This window comes from Delphinus delphis, chromosome 16 (assembly GCF_949987515.2).
Source record: "Delphinus delphis chromosome 16, mDelDel1.2, whole genome shotgun sequence".
In the NCBI taxonomy this organism is placed as follows: domain Eukaryota; kingdom Metazoa; phylum Chordata; class Mammalia; order Artiodactyla; family Delphinidae; genus Delphinus; species Delphinus delphis.
In genome coordinates this window covers 80,652,359-80,675,309 of record NC_082698.1, presented here as the reverse complement: position 1 = coordinate 80,675,309, position 22,951 = coordinate 80,652,359, and the positions used below count along the sequence as shown (strand labels likewise).

Sequence of the window (22,951 nt, the reverse complement as noted above, 5' to 3'; positions counted from 1 at the left end):
TTTCATAGATCATGCCTTTGGTGTTGTATCTAAAAAGTCATCACTAAAACCCAGGATCATCTAGATATTTTCTTATTACCTTCTAGGAGTTTTATAGTTCTGTGTTTTGCATTTAGGTCTGTAATCCATTTGGAATTAATTTTTGTCACGGGTGTAAAGCCTTTGTCTTAATTTTTTTCCTTTTCTTTTTTTGCATGTGGATGTACAGTTGTTCCAGGACCATTTGTTGTCCAGTTGTTCCAGGACCATAGGCAAAAAAAAGACTATTTTTGCCCCATTGTGTTGCCTTCACTCCTTTGTCAAAGATCAGTTAACAGTAGGTATGTGGATCCATTTCTGGGCTCTTTATCTTGTTCCACTGATCTGTTTGCCTATTCTTTCGCAAATACCATACTGTCTTGATTACCGTAGCTGTATAGTAAGTCTTGAAGTCCTGGAGTGTCAGTCCTCCAACTTTGTTCTTCAATATTGTGTTGTCTATTCTGAGTCTTTTACCTCTCCATATAAATTGTAGAATCAGTTAGTTGATATCTGCAAAATAACTTGCCAGACTTTTGATTGTCATTGCATTAAATCTATAGATCAAGTTGGGAAGAAGTGACGTCTTGACAATATTGAATCTTCCTATCCGTAAACACGGACTATCTCTCCATTTATTTAGTTTTTCTCGGATTTCCTTGGTTAAGAGTTTTCTAGTTTTCCTCATACAGATCTTGTACATATTTTGTTAGATTTATACCTAAGTACTTCATTTTGGGGGCTAATGTAAAGATACTATGTTTTTAATTTCAAATTCCACTTGTTAATTGCTGCTACATAGAAAAGCTATTGACTTTTGTATATTAAGCTGATATCCTGCAACCTTGCTATAGTCGTTGATTAATACTAAGAGTTTGTCAATTCTTCCAGATTTTCTACATAAGACAATCATGTCATCTGCAAAAACAATTTTATTCTTTCTTTCTCAATCTGTAGACCTTTTATTTCCTTCTCTTTTCTAATTGTGTTATTGCTAGGACTTCCAGCTCGATGTTGAAAAGAAGTGGTGAAAGGGGACATCCTTGCCTGGTTCCTGATCTTAGTGAGAAAGCTTCTATTTTCTTACCATTAAGTCTGCTGTTAGCTGTAAGCTTTTTGTAGGTTCTATTCTTTTAGATGGGGAAAAGGAAGCACTGGTGTAAAGAATTATATATATATATATATATATATATATATATATATATATATATGCACAGACACACACACACAACTGGATATTACTCAGCCATGAAAAAGAATGAAATAATGCTGTTTGCAGCAACATGGATGGACCTAAAGATTATCATTCTAAGTGAAGACAGAAAGACAAATATCATATGACATCACTTATATACAGAATCTCAAAAAAATGATACAAATCATTTACAAAACAGAAGTAACAGCCATAGAAAACAAACTTATGGTTACCACAGGGATACAGGGTGAGGAGGATAAATTTGGAATTTGGGATTAACAGATACAGACTACTATATATAAAATAGATAAAGAATAAGGACTTACTGTATAGCACAGGGAACTATGTTCAATATCTTGTAATAACCTATAATGGAAAAGAATCTGAAAGAGAATATGTATATATATATGTATAACTGAATCACTGTGCTGTACACCTGAAACTAACACAACATTGTGAATCAACTATACTTCAATTTAAAAAGTGTCTGCTATTCGGCAAATAATAAATAAAATAACATTTATTTTAACAAGTATTTACTATGTGCCAGGCACTTTTCTGAGAATTCTGTGACTATTAATTCACTTAATACTTATATTTATGAAGTTTACACTATAACTACCTCATTTTTTGGGATGAGGAAACAATTCACAAACTGTTGAGAAACTAGTATGCGGTCACAGAGCCATGATTTGAACCAGGTAGTTTGCCTACAAAATTGAGGCTCTCATCCACTGCTCTGTGCTATTTTTCCATGTTTTGCCTATGAACATAGAAAATTTTTAATTGTCATAGCTAAACATTTACTCACTACATTTAACATTATTTACATTATTTACCGTTATAAAATCTTATTCATGTACTGTAATACCAGTGATGTAGAGTGTCTGGGCAGAGAAATTATTAGCCCTGTAGAAACCTTATATATTATAGAAATAATGTCCTTATAGAGGAGGTACATTGGTTTCCCTGTCGACATAAAAGTGCTAATATTCCACATTATTAACCTTACTCAAAACACTTACTGCAGGATGTCTTCAATGAGGAATTTTACCTAGTGTGTTTGTCTGCACACATGGACTCAATACCTCATTGCTTTTTACTTGTAAACATGCTGTAATTTATTGCTCTATGTCATCCATCTATTAAGCATGTCACTTGATAAGTTTCCTCTGCAAGTAGATAGTAAGATTCTGAAGGCCAAAGGCAGTATCTTCTACTTACATACTGCAATGAAAGCTCCCTCACGAGTTCACTCTAAAGCACCAAGCCCTTCCAATTGTGCATTTGCTTTTGAGCTTCTCAGTGCTGTTTTTGCATTCAATGTAATATAATTTAACTATAAATTATAAAGCTGCCTAAAGTGGAACATATTCACATAATGTCCCCCGGGCATCTCAAACTCTACATATCCCCAAAACCCAAAGCAACTTTGAAAAATCCAATCTATGCCTCCTCAATTTTTTCTCCCACAGAAGCAGAAAATTTCACCCATAACTTCTCTCTCAGGGTCACCAAGCTCTAAACGCTGCTATCACAAATACCTCTTATATCCATCACTTCTTTTTCAACTCCACTGACCCTAACCACGTTCAGGCCACAGTTCTCTCTCCTTAGACCACTGCAACAGCCTCCCAGAAAGACTGCTCTGAATTCAATTTCTTATTAGCAGAATCCTCCTTTGTATCTGTACTGCTACATTTCCGAACATAGGTATAATAACATTTAGTCACTCAAAACAACTTATACAGAATAAAGTCCAAATTCCTTGCTATGACATTCAAGGCCACTTATCAACCTTGGTTTCAACCTAGCTAGCTTATTGAGGGTAGAAGTATGTCTCCTTGAAAATCTGGGATAGGGCTGTAAGATCTCCTCCACCCCCGTGTTTATGTAAATACATTAGTTTTGTTGAATGGGAATCATTGACATCACTCTCCTACACGGTGATGGCTCGGTTGGAAATGTGGCCACTGTGCGTGTCCAGTGCCACCACACTCAGACAGAGCTCCCAAGCCGCTTCAGAGCCATGTCCGCATCTTTTGAGTCGACCAGCAGCAGAGAAGGCCAGCTGCGGGCAGTTAGCTGGCTTTCTTTAGCCTGGAGATTGGAAAGGGAGCCCTGATTTACTTTTAATATTCTTCTGATAGACCTGACCTGGCTCCAAACTTGCAGGCGACCTGCAGTGATAAAACGTGACCCAAACCAAAAAATAAGTCTTTTTTTTTTTTTTCCATTCGTAGCCTCAGTATTATCATAAGTACTGTTTTAACACCAGTCTGGAAAGCAAAGACACACTGAGCAGCGAAAATTCCCACGGCTGCCACAGCTCAGACTTGCCCGGGGGGCCCTAGCAAGTCTCGCGAGAGAACAAAACAAGCGCCAGGCTCTCCCTGTTTCTCGCGAGAACCATGGACTTCCAGCCTCCAGCTCACAGCGTTCCCTGGGCAACAGCGATGGCGGCGTCGCTGTCCGAGCGGCTCTTCTTGCTGGACCTGATCGTAGACTGGGTGCGTCTTGAAGCCGGGCTGCCGCCGCCGCCCGTGGTCGCGGCGGGGGCGGCGCAGGAGGAGGAGTCGCCGCCGCGGTCGTTGCGCGGCCTGTGCCCCGCCGTGGCCTTCCGCCTGCTGGACTTCCCCACGCTGCTGGTTTACCCTCCCGGCGGCCCCGCTGCCCCCGCCCCGGAACTTCGGCCCGTCCTGGTCAACTTCGGTCGCGGCAAGTCCTGTCTCTTCCGCCTGCAGCCCGCCAGCCTGCACCGCCTGCTCCTTCGGATCCCGCTTTACACCTTGCTGCTGCAGCTGCCCCCCGGGCGCCCGACTCCTGCCCCGCAGCTCCTGGGGGCCTGCAGCATCTCTTTGGCCGCCGCGGCCCACAGGGTCCTGGGGCCCGCCGCCTCCGGCTGCTCCCAGGGTCATCGGGGAAGTTTCCCTCTGCAAAACCAAGAGGGGGAGCGGATTGGGCACATTGCCCTGGGCTACCGCCTGACTGACCTGGGAAGCAGCTTGCTGGGCCATCTGGAGAGGCCAGTGGCTTCCACAGGGGGTGGAGTGGAGGGTGTGGAGGTCAGTCCCCCAACCTTGCAGGAAAGCCAGCAGCTGCGGCAGCCAGACTCAGAGCCAAGCCCAAGAGATGCTGATAAGCCTCTGGTGGATGTAAAAGTCTCAACGGCAGGGAAGGATTTGAAGGAGGGAGTCTTCCACAGCAGGGCCAACTCTGATTACACGGCTTCCGTGGAGAATGGCAAAACCAACTCCGTTATTTGTTCAGAGGGTAGCAGTGAGAGGAATGTTAGCCCCCCACATCGGGAAGTCACAGAGTTAGACATTGAAACCAACATAATTTGCCCTCCTCCTATGTATTACACTCACGTGACCCAAGAAAAGACACCTCCTAAACAGGGTGAAATCACTGTTGAGCCTCAAATGAATGCACCTGAGGAATCGGATGGTACTTTTCTGGAAGAAAAACTTGTAAATCCCCCAACACAAACGAATCCTCCAGAACATACAAATTTTGCAACACATGAGAGGCCTCCAGTGCTTACACACCCTGCACATATTCAGGATGTAGGAGCAAGTAACCAAACTACCTACCATCCTCAAACTGAACAAAATAGGATCAATACCGTAAGGCAGCTGCCTTTGTTAAGTGCTTTGTTGGTTGAGTTGTCCTTGTTATACAACCAACCCATGGCAAGCCCTACTCATACACATCCTCATTTAGCCTGGTTATATAGAACTGAGGACAAGAAGTCACCAGAACCTTCTGCCAACTCCACATGTAAATCTGAATCTAAGGATACACTTTCTCTGGGGGAAAAGGAAAAGTCAGTGAGTCTTCAGTATAAAAAGAACCAAACTGAAAATCTTAAGAAAGGTAAATATTTTGAAAAGAAAGGTGGTGTCCCCCCCAAAAGAGTTCCGAGGGGGAAGCTACTTTATGGCTTAACAAACACACTTAAGCTACGTTTAAAGCAAACAAATCCTGATATGTTGGTAGTACACGAAAAGAGAGAAGAGTACAGAAAATCGCAAGCACAAATGTTAGGTGCAAAACTCAGAATTCCATCATCCAAAGTTAAGATACTAAGTTTTGCAGAACAACATCAGAAGCCACATCAGCTGCCTAAAGATGAGTTTTTAGACTCAGATGCATCTTTTGCTGAAAATAGCAATACCTCAAATTAGTGTGGTTTTTGATGACCCCAGCACAACTAAAGAAACTAAACTGAAATGTGCAACTGAAAAGACACTTGATGATTTACCGGAAGAAATGGTGAGTCCTGCAAATTCCATTGTCTCAGAAAGGTTTATTCATACAAATATTTTGGGTGGAAGAGTGGAAGTGAAAGTTCAAAGTCCAGGTGATTTCCAACGGGTCACAGTAGTTGACAGAATTGTAGTAGAGAAAGAAATAGACGATAAACAGGTCAAAATCACTTCTAACGACATTCTTACTGCTGATATGAATGAAAATAATCCAAGTACAAGTAGTTGCTCTGAAAGCATCTCAGAACTAAAGTATTCAGATGACTTCACCAGTCCTTGCTGTTCTGAAGACACCAGCAGAAGTTTACAAGCTCGTGATAGCAGTCCGGGGACAGAAAATCCAAAACATAGTCAACAGACAAGTAAGTCCAGTGAAACAAGGTTGTCCATAAGGAAAAATAGCAGTGAATAGAGTTCTATTCTTAGCCCACCTTTTTCAGCTGGATCCCCAGTACTGTCATATAAAAGATTTCATATTTCAAAGACTCAAGATAAAAGTTTGGAGGAAGCGTCTAATATCTCTACCAGTGATTTCTCTTCATCACACTGGACTGAGGGAAAAGAAAACCAGAGAGACCCAAATAGTATGCATAATTCTAAAGTTCTAAAGAGGAATCAAGACATCCCTACTAAACTTAAAACAAGAACAGGTTGCAAGTCCTCAGAAAAAAGCCAGTCACCTCGGACATCTCAAGTGAGTTCTCATCTGCCTTCTAATTTGTCAGAACTAGAACTTAATGTCCTGGATAGCAGTACATTAGATCACTTTGAAGAAGTCAGTGATGACCTTGGTTCACTAAACATTTCCAAGCAATGCAGAGTTATTTGCAAATTAGTAATAAATAAACTTCCAGGATATACAGTGTAAAAATATGTGCTTTTACATAACATTTAATTTGTTTTATAACCTGTGTGTAAGTGAAACAATTTTTAATACCTGTACATTATTTTTAGTACATAAATTTATGTATATAATTTTTCAGAATATAAGTGTTTGTCATTCCTTTGCTGTTTAAATAGGATTCTACCATTAAATCTGACAAGATTGATCATGGGATCACCTTATAACCCAGGTAAGGTTTCAGTTGTTTAATCTTCTAAGAATAAAAGTATCTTCCTAAACTGTCTCTATTAAAGAATCCTAAAGCTGACTTCATGCACACCATTGAAAAGGCTAGTTAATAAAGATAGCTTCAAGTTTTAATGGCAATAAATTGTTTACCGAATATAGAAGACTTACTGTATGAGATGCAGAAAGATACAAAAGAATTTAGGATATAGTGCCAGCAGTTGTAAGAGCTTACTGTTCTATATAGATAGGAATTCTTCAGGGAAATCTTCTTGGACACACACATTCCATATCTCCAGTAGGTGAAGACCTTTTTATATGCTGTCACAGTGCTCTATATGCTTTCTTTAAAACCACAATTTGTGTGTGTGATTACTTGGTTAATGTTTATCTTATGATAGGTTTAAGTTCTGTGGTGGAAGGGACTGTATCTGTTTTGCGCACCAGTGTGGTCTTAGTATCTGGCACAGTCTCTGGCATGTGGCTGGGATTCAAAAAGCATTTGTTGGACAAATAAATGATGGCCATGCATTGAAAATACCTAACGGGAGGGATTAGAATTGAGCAGTAAAAACAAGCAGAAACCCTAAGAATATCCTTATTGGAGACGTGGTTATTTGACTATAGTATTTTTGTTTTGCTGGAACACCCTTAGGTGTTCTCTGAAGTATTTGGAGAAGGGAACTAAAAAAGTGTCTTCCTATGCAGTTTCTTGTATAGAAATTCAGTTTACTGGCATTTCAGCTTGTTCAAGTTATTTTTAATATAGGACAGTTCGTTTCTATGAAGTCTAGTGATCATTTCTTTATAATTTATTCCATTGATTTTATACTTAGACCTTATTTTGTGTTCAGATATTTACATATGTGTTCTTCTATGTAAATATTGTTATATTTTAATTTTTACCCTTAATTTTTTAATATAGCGAATATTTTTGGATGTATGAGGTGAGGCCCTAATTTTCCTTCCTTTGTAAGCAATTAAATAATTATGTAGGTGTTATCTTTTGAATGATCATAAAAGTAGAATTTCGATAGATGGTAAGAGATGAAGATGCTATATTTTGAGGAACAGTATGAATAAAGAATGATGATGAGAATGAGCATGATGTATTCATGAGACTAGGAAAATATTATCTTGATTAGAGCGGTAGAGTCATACTACAGAGGGGTCGAAAGAAAATTTGTTGAGTAAGAAAAGTCCCAGATTGTAGGGAGCTTCAAATGTCAAGCACAGTCATAGACACGGTAGAGTATTTTAATTTATAAATGAGCGCCAGTAAGTAGTCATGACATTCTGAATATTTTAAATTACTGAAATAATTTCTTAGAGGTACAGAAATTATTACCAGTGGAAGTTTTGAAATACGTTTAATGGCTAATGGTTTATGGTCTTAATTTTTCGGTGAATACAAAGCATATAGTGTATCATCTCACAAAATTAAAATGATTTACTGGTGGGGGCTGTAGCTAGATAGTCAAATGATACCAATTTGGTCTGTAAATTGTCAGCAAGTTTTCATTATTATGGAGGAGACAAAATATAAGCAATATCAGAATCATGAGGGAAATAATTCTTTAAAAACTGTTTCATTTGATTGAGAGTAAGTCATTGTCTATGATGAGAATAGGTGAGGGAAATGAATTCAGTGTGTTTAAGGTACAACAAAGACTAAAGAACTAATGTACTTTAAATTACAAATAGAGTAGTTGAATAAGCTTCTCTTTGAGTTATTCCATGAATACTTATTTCTAGAATTGTGGTGGAGGATTTTCTAGCTTACTTCTAGTGAAAATACCTGTTCCCGTGTATTTAGTACTTCCTCTTTGCGTCCTGTCTTCAAATTGTACTTCATGTTTTAATTCTAAAACCTGTAAACTTAGTTCTTTAAGAATACTATAATAGATACTACTTCTGAAGCCTTATTTATCTGCTTAATGCCTTAGAATCATTGAAACATGAAATAGTATTTCAGGGTCATAAATAAGGGAGACTGTCGTTTAGTTGTTGGTAAAACTAAGCTCCTGCAATCCAGCCTTTCTGAGCATCTTAGGTATCTAAACTGCTGTGGGCAGAGCTGAATGGGGGTGAGCCACAGAAATAAGGGTAGGGCCTACCCTGCAGCTTAGGAGGCAGCAGTCAGTGATGACAAGTCCTTTGAACCGTTACTATAAGCAGATTTGAAGGGGCCTGTGCAGATGCGTACATCCAATATGTTGGTTTTTCCTCCAGTCACGTGCATGCTGTTGAGGATATCTTTAGATACAAAGAACAATGGTACTGAACTCTCAAGCCCTTGTGGCTTTCTGGTGAGAGCCACCCGTTCGCATCTCAGTTTAATTTTTTTGCCTGTACAAGCAGTGCATTTATTATGGAGACTTAGAAACCAGACTTTTATTTGTTGCAAACATATAGGTCAAGACTATAAATTTAAAAAAGTTTAAAATTATCACATTGTATTGTTGGCAAGGCAAAGAAATTTCATAACAAAGCAACATCTAAATAAGATAAATATATTTATATGTCTATTAGATAAATAGTATTTATATTTGCCTACTCATAAACTGTCCTTGGGCCTAGATATATAGCCATCCTTCAGTCTATTTGTGTTTTAATTTGGGTTAAAGTATCTAGAGAGTTGTACAGAATGACAGTTTGTGAGCCAAGACTTGCTGGATTCTCCTCTTCTCATTTTTAACCTAAAACAGTACCAGGATAATTTACTTGGTTAAGGACCAAGGCATTTTTAATGTTTTTCTCCAGAGATCTAACTGTCATGCCAGGAAATAATAGACTTCAGGACGAACATTATTAGGTTGCAGTGCCAAGCCATAGTAGTAGAAATATTTCCTTATTTTCCAAATATTACTTATATCTCTGTTATACAAATAATATATGTAAATTCTAGAAAAAAATAGAAAATTCAGATAAGAATTTTGTTTTTGCTTTAAAATTGTGTATTAAGGGAAGGTTATGGTCCTTTCCTTTCAAAATCCCACTGAAATGAGAGAAGAGATGTAAAAATAAGAATGAACCCTTAGTAGCCCCAGAGATCTGGAAGATACAAAGCAGATGGGATTAGGTTGGCCAAAAATGGACTAGAAATCTACTCTTCAACATTGCCCAGTGAGCTGCTGCTGGAGAGATGAGAAGATGGTGTTTTTTAACAGAGCCCGAGATAAACGTCAAATTCAGTCAGCAGGCCTTGGGAAGGAGTAGGTCATGGGACACCGGCGGTAGAAACTGAACCCTGAGCGTGATGGAGAGGCTGGGCCTGGGCTAAAGGTTATCTACTAGAAAAGGTGCTGGGGCCACAGAGGAAAACGAATATTTTCGCTTTGGACAGCAAAACATGTTAACAGGGCCTTTCTGAATTTTATTGGAGAGACGACTAACCCTAGTGGCAAATTAAAGCGTTACAACCCTGGTCTTTGGAGGCAGATGGATGGTGTTTGCGTCTTTGATCATGTGTTATATGATTTTCTGAGATTATTTCTTCATTACAGGATTAGGTTGGGGATTGAATCAAATACCATTTATCTAGCATATATGACAGTGAATGTGCCTGGGAGTGTTGGTGTATTTAATAGTACAGAGAATGCACCACGGTATCTGTGTGCCTGCCCTAGGGGGATATATCTTCAATAAAACCTCAGTCAGGAAATCAACTCTTCCTTCCAAATGGTTAAAACAAACGTTCTATTTGACATTGTAACTGAGTGGGAGAACCCCTGGCAGCAGGAATCCTTGGAAAGGTTTGGGTTTTAATAAAGAATGTGTTTGTCCAGGAGCAGGCCAGGATGGGAGATTAGATAAGCTCCCAAGTAATGGTACAACATAACAGCTGAAGGTCATGAGGTGAAAGAAAGCATGTGGAATGGAACAGGTCCATGAGTCAGTATACGAGTCACTTATTACAGGTTCAGAAACCTATACTTGCAAGCTTGACTATTTAGGATACCTTGTTTTATTCGTTTATTTTCTGTTTTCTTCTTGGTTTTAATATAGTTCTTTTTGAAGGATCTTATAGTTGAGCTGTGAGAGCAATTGCAAATGGATTTAGTGTGACTCGTAATTGAGCTGAAATCCTAAAGGAGGAGCAGTAAACCCCCAGGGTCTACATAGTGAAAGACTGAGAAAAAAAGACAACCCCTTTTCTACCCAGAGATTTCTCCTTCAGCTTTTATCTCCTAGAAACCTTGGAGGGTTTTGCTTTTCGTCTCATTAAGGGAAGCTGCTCAGTTACAGAGAGTTTCACACCCAGCAACTGCCTGGAGGAATGTATTTCATAACTTGTGATTTTGGTGTCAAGGCTGTGGAGAGAATTGGGATGGAATTCTGGACTCAGAATGACATAAAAAAATAATGGATTGCTTTAGATGCGGAGGAACCTATTGTCAGAAGAGTTGGTCTGAAAATGATTGCTTGCATATCCAGAATTCTTAAGAGTATTTCCAAGTACTTTGGGACAGTATTTGTTAACCTGGGGGAAGAGATCTTTTTAATCGTCTGGAAAAGTTCCAAGTGTGAATGCTGGCATCTTGTCAGCAAAGTTCTCCATATCCCTGACTCCCTCTGTAGTAGTCAGAAACCAGATATTTAGGGAGGCACGTTTTTTAATTTTCAGATGGCACTGTCTTGCATTTAGAGCTCTAACTCAATTGTTTTTACTAAACCAAAGGTATGCTCTCCTGCATCAACAAAGAAATACCCGTCCCTATGCTGAGAATATGATTATACTGAATCCCAGTGTGGTATTAAAAAGCAGCTGAAATTTTTAGACAATTACAGTCAGAAAAGAAAGCTTGAATTCATAGGAATTTGGAGCTAGAAGATACTTTGGAAATCATTTAGTTCAGCTCCTTCATTTTATAAATAAGGAATGTGGCCCCAAATAATGAAGTTTGCTACTCTCTTGCTCCCCTCTTTCCATTAGAAGGTGCCACTTCATGTGTCAGACTGGGGTCATAGCAAACCCAAACTGTGTGTCTGGCAGACTTTCTATAACATTCATATTGAAAACACTAACCAAAAAATGAACTGACTTAGAGATGTGGGAATTTATCCTCTGTGCCACAGGGAAGGCATCTGTGTTTGGTGTCAGGCAGACCTGTTAAGAGTCCTGGCTCCTCCACTCACCTGTTAATCTTAGGCAAGTCTCTCTGGGACTCAGTTTTCACACCTATAAAATGGAGAAATCAATCATCATGCCGAAAGTGCAGCAATAGTGACATCATCCAATATGACTTTCTTAATAATGTTCAGTATCAATTCAGCATCAGTGCAGGTCAAGTCCAGGTAGGGGATGTGTACCAGAAGATGTTCTCCTGATGGTGAGACACAATAATAGCAGCACTTCTGACACATGGGTACCACCCGTACTTGCCGGAAACCGGACGACTTGACACATGAGTCCTTCTAACTAAAGGACATCATGAACCCAGTGGCCTCCTGAATTTAACTGCCAATCTCCGTGTCAGCTCAGTGCTATACTTCCCTCTCCTTGATGAACTTCGCCGTTGAAACCCCACCTTTTGGACTTCCCTGGTGGTGCAGTGGTTAAGAATCTGACTGCCAATGCAGGGGACATGGGTTCAAGCCCTGGTCCAGGAAGATCCCACATACTGCGGAGCAACTAAGCCCATGAGCCACAACTACTGAGCCTGCGCTCTAGAGCCCGTGAGCCACAACTACTGAAGCCTGTGCACCTAGAGCCCGTGCTCCTCAACAAGAGAAGCCACTGCAGTGAGAAGCCTGCTCACCACAACAAAGAGTAGCCCCCGCTCGCCGCAGCCAGAGAAAGCCCGCGTGCAGCAACGAAGGCCCAATCCAGCCAAAAATAAATAAATAAATTTATTAAAAAAAAGAAAAAGAAGCCCCACCTTCCATCCCATGCCCTATTGCCTGATCCTCAGCTAGAAGTGAGGAACCTGCTTATGTTATAGAAAAGAAGATAGATTCTCGACAACTGTGAAGGCAGCAGCAGGTATGGCTCATCAGAAGTAGGGTAGGTCAGAGGAGCTGCCTCGTGAACTTCCACACTCTTAGACACGTACACGGATAGCCATGGGTTAGCCTTCCTGGGGGGCAACCTAAAGAATGACCCAGCTGTACTTGATGTCCCCTTAAAAAGGAGGGGCTCAGAAACATGTAGGTAGGGCTGGTTTCACGGGAATGCAGCCTATGCAGTTGCATAAACCCTGCACTCAGAGGAGCCTCACACTGGGTTTAATGCTCTGCTATTGTCATCTTGCAATTCTTAATAGTTTTCTCTTTGCGCTTGTGTTTTTGAGGGAAGTCTAATGAGACAGCAGTGCATCCACATCAGCAGGGGAGATGTGCGCCATGTGTGTGTCCACCCTGTTGCTTCCCACCCCACTCATAGATTAGCTGTATGGCTTCTGTAGACAATTACCTTCTACTCAGAAGGGCACTGCATATGGTTTAAGGTCCTGCTATCACTGTCTTGAAATTCTTAACAGTTTTCTCTTTGTGTTGTGTAAACATGGAAATTCAAGTCTGATGGGACAGTGGCACATGTGCCAGAGTAAAGAGGCACAGCCTGTATAGTTATCGCTTTGCTGCCCTGTTTGCATAGTGTTCGTGGAACCCCGAAAGCACAAAATTCCATGGGACTCACTGCATGTGGGAGCTCAGTGCGACTTAACACAAATTAGGTGAGCGCATTCCATCTACAACTGGGCAGCCCCAGGAGGCAGGATCTCTGTGTGAGCCAGAGCTGGCTTCAAGCTCAGAAAGAAGGCAGTGATGTGCCAAGAAGCATGAATGACCAAGGAACCCCATCATATCTTTTCTCGCTCGTGTTACTTCCCTGTGTTAGCCGACCACTGATGTTGAAAATGATGACACAGAAGGACAGAGAAAGATAGAGCAACCCAGAGTTCCTTGTCCTTCCAGCTCTTCCTTAGTCATCAGAAAGCCAGTGGTGGAGGGTGTTGGTAGGATGTGCAGGTATCAAGAAGTGAAATAGAATACTTGAGTTAGTTTAGTTGGGGCCGCATTTCCACTGTCTGTGTGCACGTCAACATTACAAGGTGCCAATTGTGTAATTTTGATGATTCCACATACAAGTAAATGTTCTATTCATATTTAAAGCTGATGTTGCACAATATAAAGATGAACAGTAAAAATTATGTTAATTGTGTAAGATTTTAATTTTTCTTTACTTTGAAAGACATTAAACAGTGAGGCAGAGTTCTAAAATGACCCCCCAGTGACCTGTGCCCTTGTACAATCCCTCCCTTTGCATGTCGGCAGGACCTGTAGTTTGCTTCTAACTAATAGAATATGGCAGAGGTGAAAGAGTTCGGCACATGGAATGAAAGCCCCTAATCACACAGGGAGATCAGCTTGGTGCTTTGTGTCCACCTAGAGGGGTGGGAAGGAGACACAAGAGGGAGGGGATATGGGGATGTATGTAGACATATAGCTGATTCACTTTGTTATACAGCAGAAACTAACACACCATTGTAAAGCAATTATACTCCAATAAAGATGTAAAAAAATAATAAAAATAAAGACATGGAAAATTTTAAAAAGCCCCTCATCAGTTAACTTTAAAGTAAAATCAAAAATAAATAAAATTAAAAAATAAAGTAAATCAAAGTGAGATTACCCTATGTGGGCCATACCTAATCAGGCACACCCTTTAAAAGCGGTTAGAAGCGAGACACTCTTTCTTCTGCTGGCCTTGAAGAAACAAGCACCATGAGTCCTGCAGCTGAACAAACAAAATACTTTGTGCCAACAACAGCATGAGCTTGAAAGAGGAGGACTCAAACCTCAGATGAGACTCCAGCCCTGGGCAACACCTAGATGAAGCCTGTGAGACCCTGGGCAGAGGACACAGCTATACATGCCTGGACTCCTGACCCACAGATTCCATGGGGTAGTACACAGGTGTTGTTTGAAGTTGCTACGTTTGGGGTAATTTGTCGTGCAGCCATAGAAAAATTAATGCAAATAACCAATAAAAACACTGTGAAAAGTTGAGAGGGAGACCTTGGAAGAAAGGGAAAAGCTTTATATTTTAGGCACTCCCTGTTTTTTGAACAAGTCCTGCATCTTTACTTTTCACTGAGCCCCCCAGATTCTGCAGCTGGCCCTGGCTGTTACTCCAGGCTGGTAGAGGCACAGCCAATGGCCTACAGGCTTTCTACTTGACTCTGCAGTGCACATAGGCTTTAGCACAGCCTTTCTGGACACGGCTGGTGTGTAGCATACTTGGGAATACCTTGTGGAGGCTACATATTTCCTCTGTAGGATCTGAATATTATCTTCAAATTTTGAAATGTACAGTCTGAACGAAAATGCGTACATTTCACGCTAGTGATAAATTTGGCTTCTGAAACTTTTATATGTAATTGCTCGTAGCAATTCTTTGGAGGTAGAACTAATGTAATTCTGCATACAATATTTTTAGTGCATAACAAAAATGGTTGAACAATACATAACCATTTATGAACTGTTTCCTATTTATTCTTGTCAGTTAAAATAATTTCTACGGCTTTTTTAAAGGACTGGCTCTCTCCATAATGTTTCTTTAGCACTAGTTGCAGACTTCTGCAGTCGTGCCATTTCCTCAATATGGTTCGTTCTGCAGATGATCTGGGGGTATGTGTGTGTAACCACTATGGCCCACAGCTCTAGTTTGGAAAACAAATACAATGATTCTCCTATTATATTCCCGTAGACTGTGCCAGCTCCACATATTTATGTTAGCAGGAAACCCAGCATCAAACTTTCATGAACTCTGCCATCCCAAAGGACCGGGGTCCTGAGATGCTTACTTGGTCTTATTTAAGTGGCCTCTCCCGCTTACAAATGCCAGGCCAACCTGCTAACTAGTTGGCCTTGGTTTTCAGCTGCCATGGTTCCTACTGCGGCGACAAAGTGTGGCATCCGAAGACCAGATGCTTCCGTGGTCCTGATTCCACCACAGTTTGCGAGGGTGCAAGTTACTTTGGTTTTTGCGCACAGGTTCGCATTCAGAGTGGCTGGATCTGGAGTTGTCTTAAAGCCCTTCCCCCTGATGATCTAGACACTCTGTGCAGAGCAAGGGCCACTACGACAGGTTAAGAACCTTTTCTTGTTTGCTGTGGGGTCTTCAGGGTCCTTTCCTGCCAGGGAACTTTGACTGAAACAATCCTGAAACATCAGAGTTCCTAATTATTTCAGACATCTAAAGGGAAGGAGTCATGGGCTGGATTCTGTTCTTTGAAACCTAGTGAACCCCGTGAAAATCTACTTCTTTTCTCTCAGTTTCCACCGAATCAAAAAACGGATCTGATTCTTAAGGCCTGTGGATGTATATACTTATGTTTACATAACAGAGACCTCTGTAGTGTTGTGAGAAGAGTCCAAGAACTTTTCTGGAGGATGTTCTATGTCCCGTTACGGAAAAGCAATCGGCAGCCCTGGCTTAAAATAATTAATAAATAAAAGTGACTTTCCCTGTGCCAGGCACCTTCTACATGTGTATGTGTTGAGAATGTCTTATTCAGTTTTGTTTTCCTCCCTCATACCCAGCGAGGAGCCTACTGCAGCCCCTTTCGTAAAGTATGTGTTTAATGGATGTTGGTGGAATTGAATAGAAACAGTAATTAAAACTTGCATCTATTCATAGTTTACAAATCAGGGTCTTGTATACTTTGTCTGCCTCACCACTTAGCTAAGAGTTCTGCCACCCGGAAATTTGGGGGCTGGGGCCCTGGGAACAGTGACCCATGAAACTAACTTACTTCATCCGCTGTGATCCTAAGTAATAAATCAGGATCAAAGCTTTTGGTTGATTCCTGCAACCAGTTCATTCGGCTGATAATCCTTAGGTCCGCCTTGGTTAAGAATGAGCTGACCACAGGCCAGGAAGATACCCTGCTCATCCTTGATGTCAACCTTGTTCTCCAGATTTACTCTCAGATCGGTTATGCAAGCCGACTCCCCAGAGTCCGGGTGCATTTGTGTAGCGGATGCTTTTCTGGCTGACAGCTATTCCAACATATGGCACCTCCTAAGAAGCACCAGAAGATTGAAGTATTCTGATCTCCGTGCTTCGACTGCATTTCTCGAAATAGCTTGGTTATAAAACTCACAACAAATAACACTTCCTTTGACACTCAAAGTGTTAGGAAGAGCTAGACTATGGTGTGTATCTAGACCACTTTGTACCTGAATTTAAATTTTTAACATTCTCTTTAGGGGCAGCCAGTTTCACCGTGTGCATTTTAAAGAACAAGAATGTGTTTGAATGAATGTGTCTGGTCTCCAATCTGTGGGCCCATTCACTTGTTTTTATTGTGTAATATTTTAAACATTGAGAAGAATAAGTAATACAACCAGGTCCTGTGTACACATCACCCAGATTTAACCCCGTGCTGGCGTTGTGCCACGCTTGCTTGCCTGCACTGCGCTCTCGCTCTCTCTCTCTCTCTCTCTGTGTCTCTCTCTCTCGTAAACAAAACATACAGCTACCAATGAAAGCCCCTTTGCTTCCTCTCCATTTCTTTGCCCTCCTTTCCAAGGGGTACCCGTTACTCTGGGTTACTGTATACCCTTCCCATTCCCATGGGAGGGGGCATGTAGGTTGTTTCCAAATTTTTCTTATTACCAACAATGCTGCAATTAACATTCTTGTCCCTCTGTGCACATGTGCTCAAATTTCCTTAGGATTTTATACCTGGAATTGGAATTTCCAGGTTCTGTGGTGTACACATCTTCAGCACTGCCAGATCACTCTCCAGGGTAGTTGAACCAGTGTACTGTGCCGCCACCAGCATGTGAGGACACCTCTTTCTTCATATTCTATCACGAAACTTGGTAAAGAGCAGACATTTTCATTTTCACTGCTATGTTTAACTGTTGTAACTTTACCATAACTACTGAAATCTAGAAAGGCAAGTCCACTCCCTTCTTCTTTTTTTTGTCGTCTAAGCTAAGCAGTTCTAAACTTCTTGAAGCCTATAAACTCTCAGAAATGCTTGAGTACTCCAAAGAGCTTTTGTTTATGGGGATTATTTCTATCAACATTTCCTAGAAATTGAAAGTGTGAAGCTTTTAAAATGTGTAGTGAATTCATTCAAAAGCAACATTAGTAAACCCGTTACATGTGAGCATGAATAACACTTTTTAAAAATTTTATTTATTTTTATACAGCATGTTCGTATTCCCTATTTTACACATATTAGTGTATACATGTCAATCCCAATCTCCCAATTCATCCCACCCCCACCCCCACCCCCCCTTCCCACCTTGGTGTCCATACATTTGTTCTCTACTTCTGTGTGTCTATTTCTGCCTTGCAAACCGGTTCATCTGCAGCATTTTTCTAGAATCTGCATATATGCATCAATATATGATATTTATTTTTCTCTTTCTAACTTACTTCACTCTGTATGACAGTGTTTAGGTCCGTCCACGTCTTGATAAATGACCCAATTTCATTCCTTATTATGGCTAAGTAATATTCCATTGTATATATATACCACATCTTTATCCATTCATCTGTTGATGGGCATTTAGGTTGCTTCCATATCCTGGCTGTTGTAAATAGTCCTGCAATGAACATTGGGGTACATGTGTCTTTTTGAATTATAGTTTTCTCTGGACATATACCCAGTAGTGGGATTGCTGGGTCATAGGGTAATTCTATTTTTAGTTTTCTAAGGAACCTCCATACTGTTCTCTATAGTGGCTGTATCAATTTACATTCTCACCAACAGTGCAAGAGGGTTCCCTTTTCTCCACACCCTCTCCAGCATTTGTTGTTTGTAGATTTTCTGATGATGCAGATTCTGACTGCTGTGAGGTGATACCTCATTGTGGCTGTGATTTGCATTTCTCTAATAATTAGTGATGTTGAGCAGCTTTTCATGTGCCTCTTGGTCATCTGTATGTCTTCTTTGGAGAGATGTCTATTCTGCCTATTTTTTGATTGGGTTGTTTGTTTTTTTGATATAGAGCTGCATAAGCTGTTTATATATTTTGGAGTTTAATCCTTTGTCCGTTGATTTGTTTGCAAATATTTTCTCCCATTCTGAGGGTTTTCATCTTGATTAGAGTTTCCTTTGTTTTTCAAAAGCTAAGTTTCATTGGGTTCCATTTGTTTATTTTTCTTTTTATTTCCATTACTCTAGGAGATGGGTCAAAAAAGATCTTGCTCTGATTTATGTTGAAGAGTGTTCTTCCTATGTTTTCCTCTAAGAGTTTTATAGTGTCCAGTCTTACATTTAGGTCTTTAATCCACTTTGAGTTTATTTTTATGTGTGTTGTTAGGGAGTGTTCTAATTTCATTCTTTTCCATGTAGCTGTCCAGTTTTCCCAGCACCACTTACTGAGGAGACTGTCTTTTCTCCACTGTATATCCTCACCTCCTTTGTCATAGATTAGTTGACGCTAGGTGCATGGGTTTTCTCTGGACTTTCTATCCTGTTCCATTGATGTATTTGTTTTTGTGCAAGTACCATATTCTCTTGATTACTGTAGCTTCGTAGTGTAGTCTGAAGTCAGGGAATCTGATTCCTCCGGCTCTGTTTTTTTCCCTCAAGACTGCTTTGGCTATTCGGGGTCTTTTGTGTCTCCATACAAATTTTAAGATTTTTTGTTCATGTTCTGTAAAAAATGCCATTGGTAATTCGATAGGGATTGCACTAAATCTATAAATTGCTTTGGATAGTATAGTCATTTTCACAATATGGATTCTTCCAATCCAAGAACATGGTATATCTCTCCATCTGTTTGTGTCATCTTTGATTTCTTTCATCAGTGTCTTATAGTTTTCTGAGTACAGACCTTTTACCTCCTGAGGTAGGTTTATTCCTAGGTATTTTATTCATTTTGTTGCAATGGTGAGTGGGATTGTTTCCTTCATTTCTCTTTCTGATCTTTCGTTGTTAGTGTATAGGAATGCAAGAGATTTTTGTGCATTAATTTTGAATCCTGCAACTTTATCAAATTCATTGATTGGCTCTAGTCATTTTCTGGTGGCATCTTTAGGATTATCTGTGTATAGTATCATGTCATCTGCAAACAGTGACAGTTTTACTTCTTTCACAATTTGTATTCCTTTTATTTCTTTTTCTTCTCCGATTGCCATGGCTAGGACTTCCAAAACTATGTTGAAGAATAATGGTGAAGGTGGACATCCTTGTCTTGTTCCTGATCTTAGAGGAAATGCTTTCAGTTTTTCACCATTGAGGATGATGTTGGCTGTGGGTTTTTCGTATATGGCCTTTATTATGTTGAGGTAGCTTCCCTCTATGCCCACTTTCAGGAGAGTTTTTATCATAAATGGCTGTTGAATTTTGTCAGAAGCTTTTTCTGCATCAATTGAGATGATCATTTGATTTTTATTTCTCAGTTTGTTAATATGGTGTATCACATTGATTGATTTGCATATATTGAAGAATCCTTACTTCCCTGGGATAAATCCCACTTGATCGTGGTGTATGATCCTTTTAATGTATTGTTGGATTCTGTTTCCTTGTATTTTGTTGATGATTTTTGCATCTGTATTCATCAGTGATACTGGTCTGTAATTTTATTTTTTTTGTAGTATCTCTGTCTCATTTTGGTATCAGGATGATCATGGCCTCATAGAATGAGTTTGGGAGTGTTCCTTCCTCTGCAAAATTTTGGAAGAGTTTGAGAAAGATGGGTGTTAGCTCTTCTCTAAATGTTTGATAGAATTCTCCTGTGAAGCCATCTCATCCTGGATTTTTGTGTGTTGGAAGATTTTTTATCCCAGTTTCAATTTCATTACTTGTAATTGGTCTGATCATATTTTCTATTTCTTTCTGGTTCAGTCTTGGAAGGTTATACCTTTCTAAGAATTTGTCCATTTCTTCAAGATTGTCCATTTTATTGGCATAGAGTTGCTTGTAGTAGTCTCTTATGATGCTTTGTATTTCTGTTGTGTCTGTTGTAACTTCTCCTTTTTCATTTCTAATTTTATTGATTTGAGTCCTCTCCCTCTTTTTCTTGATGAGTTTGTTTATATTCTCAAAGAACCAGCTTTTCGTTTTATTGATCTTTGCTATTGTTTTCTTTGTTTCTATTTCATTTATTTCTGTTCTGATCTTTATGATTTGTTTCCTTCTACTAACTTCGGGTTTTGTTTGTTCTTCTTTCTCTAATTCCTTTAGGTATAAGGTAAGATTGTTTATTTGAGATTTTTCTTGTTTCTTGAGGTAGGATTGTACTGCTATAAACTTCCCTCTTAGAACTGCTTTTGCTGCATCCCACAGGTTTTGGATTGCCGTGTTTTCATTGTCATTTGTCTCTAGGTGTTTTTTGATTTCCTCTTTGATTTTTTCAGTCATCTCTTGGTTATTTAGTAATGTATTGTTTAGGCTCCATGTGTTCGTGTTTTTTACATTTTTTCCCCTGTAATTTATTTCTAATCTCATAACATTGTGGTTGGAAAAGATGTTTGATACGATTTCAATTTTCTTAAATTTACCGAGGCTTGATTTGTGACCCAAGATATGATCTATCCTGGAGAATGTTCCATGTGCACTTGAGAAGAAAGTGTAATCTGCTGTTTTCGGATGGAATGTTCTGTAAATATCAATTAAATCTATCTGGTCTATCGTGTCATTTAAAGCTTGTGTTTCCTTATTAATTTTCTGTCTGGATGATCTGTCCCCTGGTGTAAGTGAGGTGTTAAAATCCCCCACTATTATTTAGTTACTGTCGATTTCCTCTTTTGTAGCTGTTAGCATTTGCCTTACGTATGGAGGTGCTCTTATTTTGGGTGCATGTAGATTTGTAATTGTTATATCTTCTTCTTGGATTGATCCCTTGATCATTGTGTAGTGTCCTTCTTTGTGTCTTGTAACATTCTTTATTTTAAAGTCTATTTTATCTGATATGGGTATTGCTACTCCAGCTTGCTTTTGATTTCCATTTGCATGGAATATCTTTTTCCATCCCCTCACTTTCAGTCTGTATGTGTCCCTAGGTCTGAAGTGGGTCTCTTGTAGACAGCATCTATATGGGTCTTGTTTTTGTATCCATTCAGCAAGCCTGTGTCTTTTGGTTGAAGCATTTAATCCTTTCATGTTTAAGGTAATTATCAATATGTATGTTCGTATTACCATTTTCTTAATTGTTTTGGGTTTATTTTTGTAGGTCCTTTTCTTGTCTTGTGTTTCCCACTTAGAGAAGTTCCTTTAGCATTTGTTGTAGAGCTGGTTTGGTGGTGCTGAATTCTCTTAGCTTTTTATTGTCTGTAAAGCTTTTGATTTCTCCATCGAATCTGAATGAGATCTTTGCCTGGTAGAGTAATCTTGGTTGTAGGTTTTTGCTTTTCACCACTTTGAGTATATCATGCTACTCCCTTCTGGCTTGTAGAGTTTCTGCTGAGAAATCGGCTGTTAACCTAATGGGAGTTCTCTTGTATGTTATTTGTTGTTTTTCCCTTGCTGCTTTTAATAATTTTTCTTTGTCTTTAATTTTTGTCAATTTGATTACTGTGTGTTCAGCGTGTTTCTCCTTGGGTTTATCCTGGCTGGGACTCTCTGTGCTTCCTGGACTTCAGTGACCATTTCCTTTCCCATGTTAGGGAAGTTTTCAACTATAATCTCTTCAAATATTTTCTCAGGTCCTTTCTCTCTCTCTTCTCCTTCTGGGACCCCTATAATGTGAATGTTGTTGCATTTAATGTTGTCCCAGAGGTCTCTTAGGCTGTCTTCATTCCTTTTCATTCTTTTTTCTTTATTGTGTTCCGTGGCAGTGAATTCCACCATTCTGTCTTCCAGGTCACTTATCCACTCTTCTGCCTCAGTTATTCTGGTATTGATTCCTTCTAGTGTATTTTTCATTTCAGGTATTGTATTTTTCATCTCTGTTTGTTTGTTCTTTAATTCTTCTAGGTCTTTGTTAAACATTTCTTGCATCTTCTCGATCTTTGCCTCCATTCTTGTTCCAAGGTCCTGGATCATCTTCACTATCATTATTCTGAATTCTTTCTCTGGAAGGTTTCCTATCTCCACTTCATTTAGTTGTTTTTCTGGGGTTTTATCTTGTTCCTTCATCTGGTACATAGTCCTCTGCCTTTTCATTTTGTCTGTCTTTCTGTGAATGTGGTTTTCGTTCCACAGGCTGCAGAATTGTAGTTCTTCTTGCTTCTGCTGTCTGCCCTCTGGTGCATGAGGCTATCTAAGAGGCTTGGGCAAGCTTCCTGATGGGAGGGACTGGTGGTAGGTAGAGCTGGGTGTTGTTTTGGTGGGTAGAGCTCAGTAAAACATTAATTCACTTGTCTGCTGATGGGTGGGGCTGGGTTCCCTCCCTGTTGGTTGTTTGGCCTGAGGTGGCCCAGCACTGGAGCCTACCTGGCTCTTTGGTGGGGCTAATGGACTCCGGGAGGGCTCACAGCAAGGA

General features: G+C 39.9%; 1 protein-coding gene across 1 annotated transcript in view; it reads left to right on the top strand.

The window, feature by feature from the left end:
* The first annotated feature begins 3,641 nt into the window (after positions 1–3,641).
* Positions 3,642–22,951, top strand: part of MAP10 (microtubule associated protein 10) — an 80,115-nt gene continuing 60,805 nt past the window's right edge. Inside the window, 2 exon segments of the mRNA XM_060033784.1 lie at positions 3,642–5,393; positions 5,395–6,557. Coding sequence (XP_059889767.1) covers positions 3,670–5,393; positions 5,395–6,352 — 2,682 coding nt within the window. The 5' untranslated portion in view covers positions 3,642–3,669 and the 3' untranslated portion in view covers positions 6,353–6,557.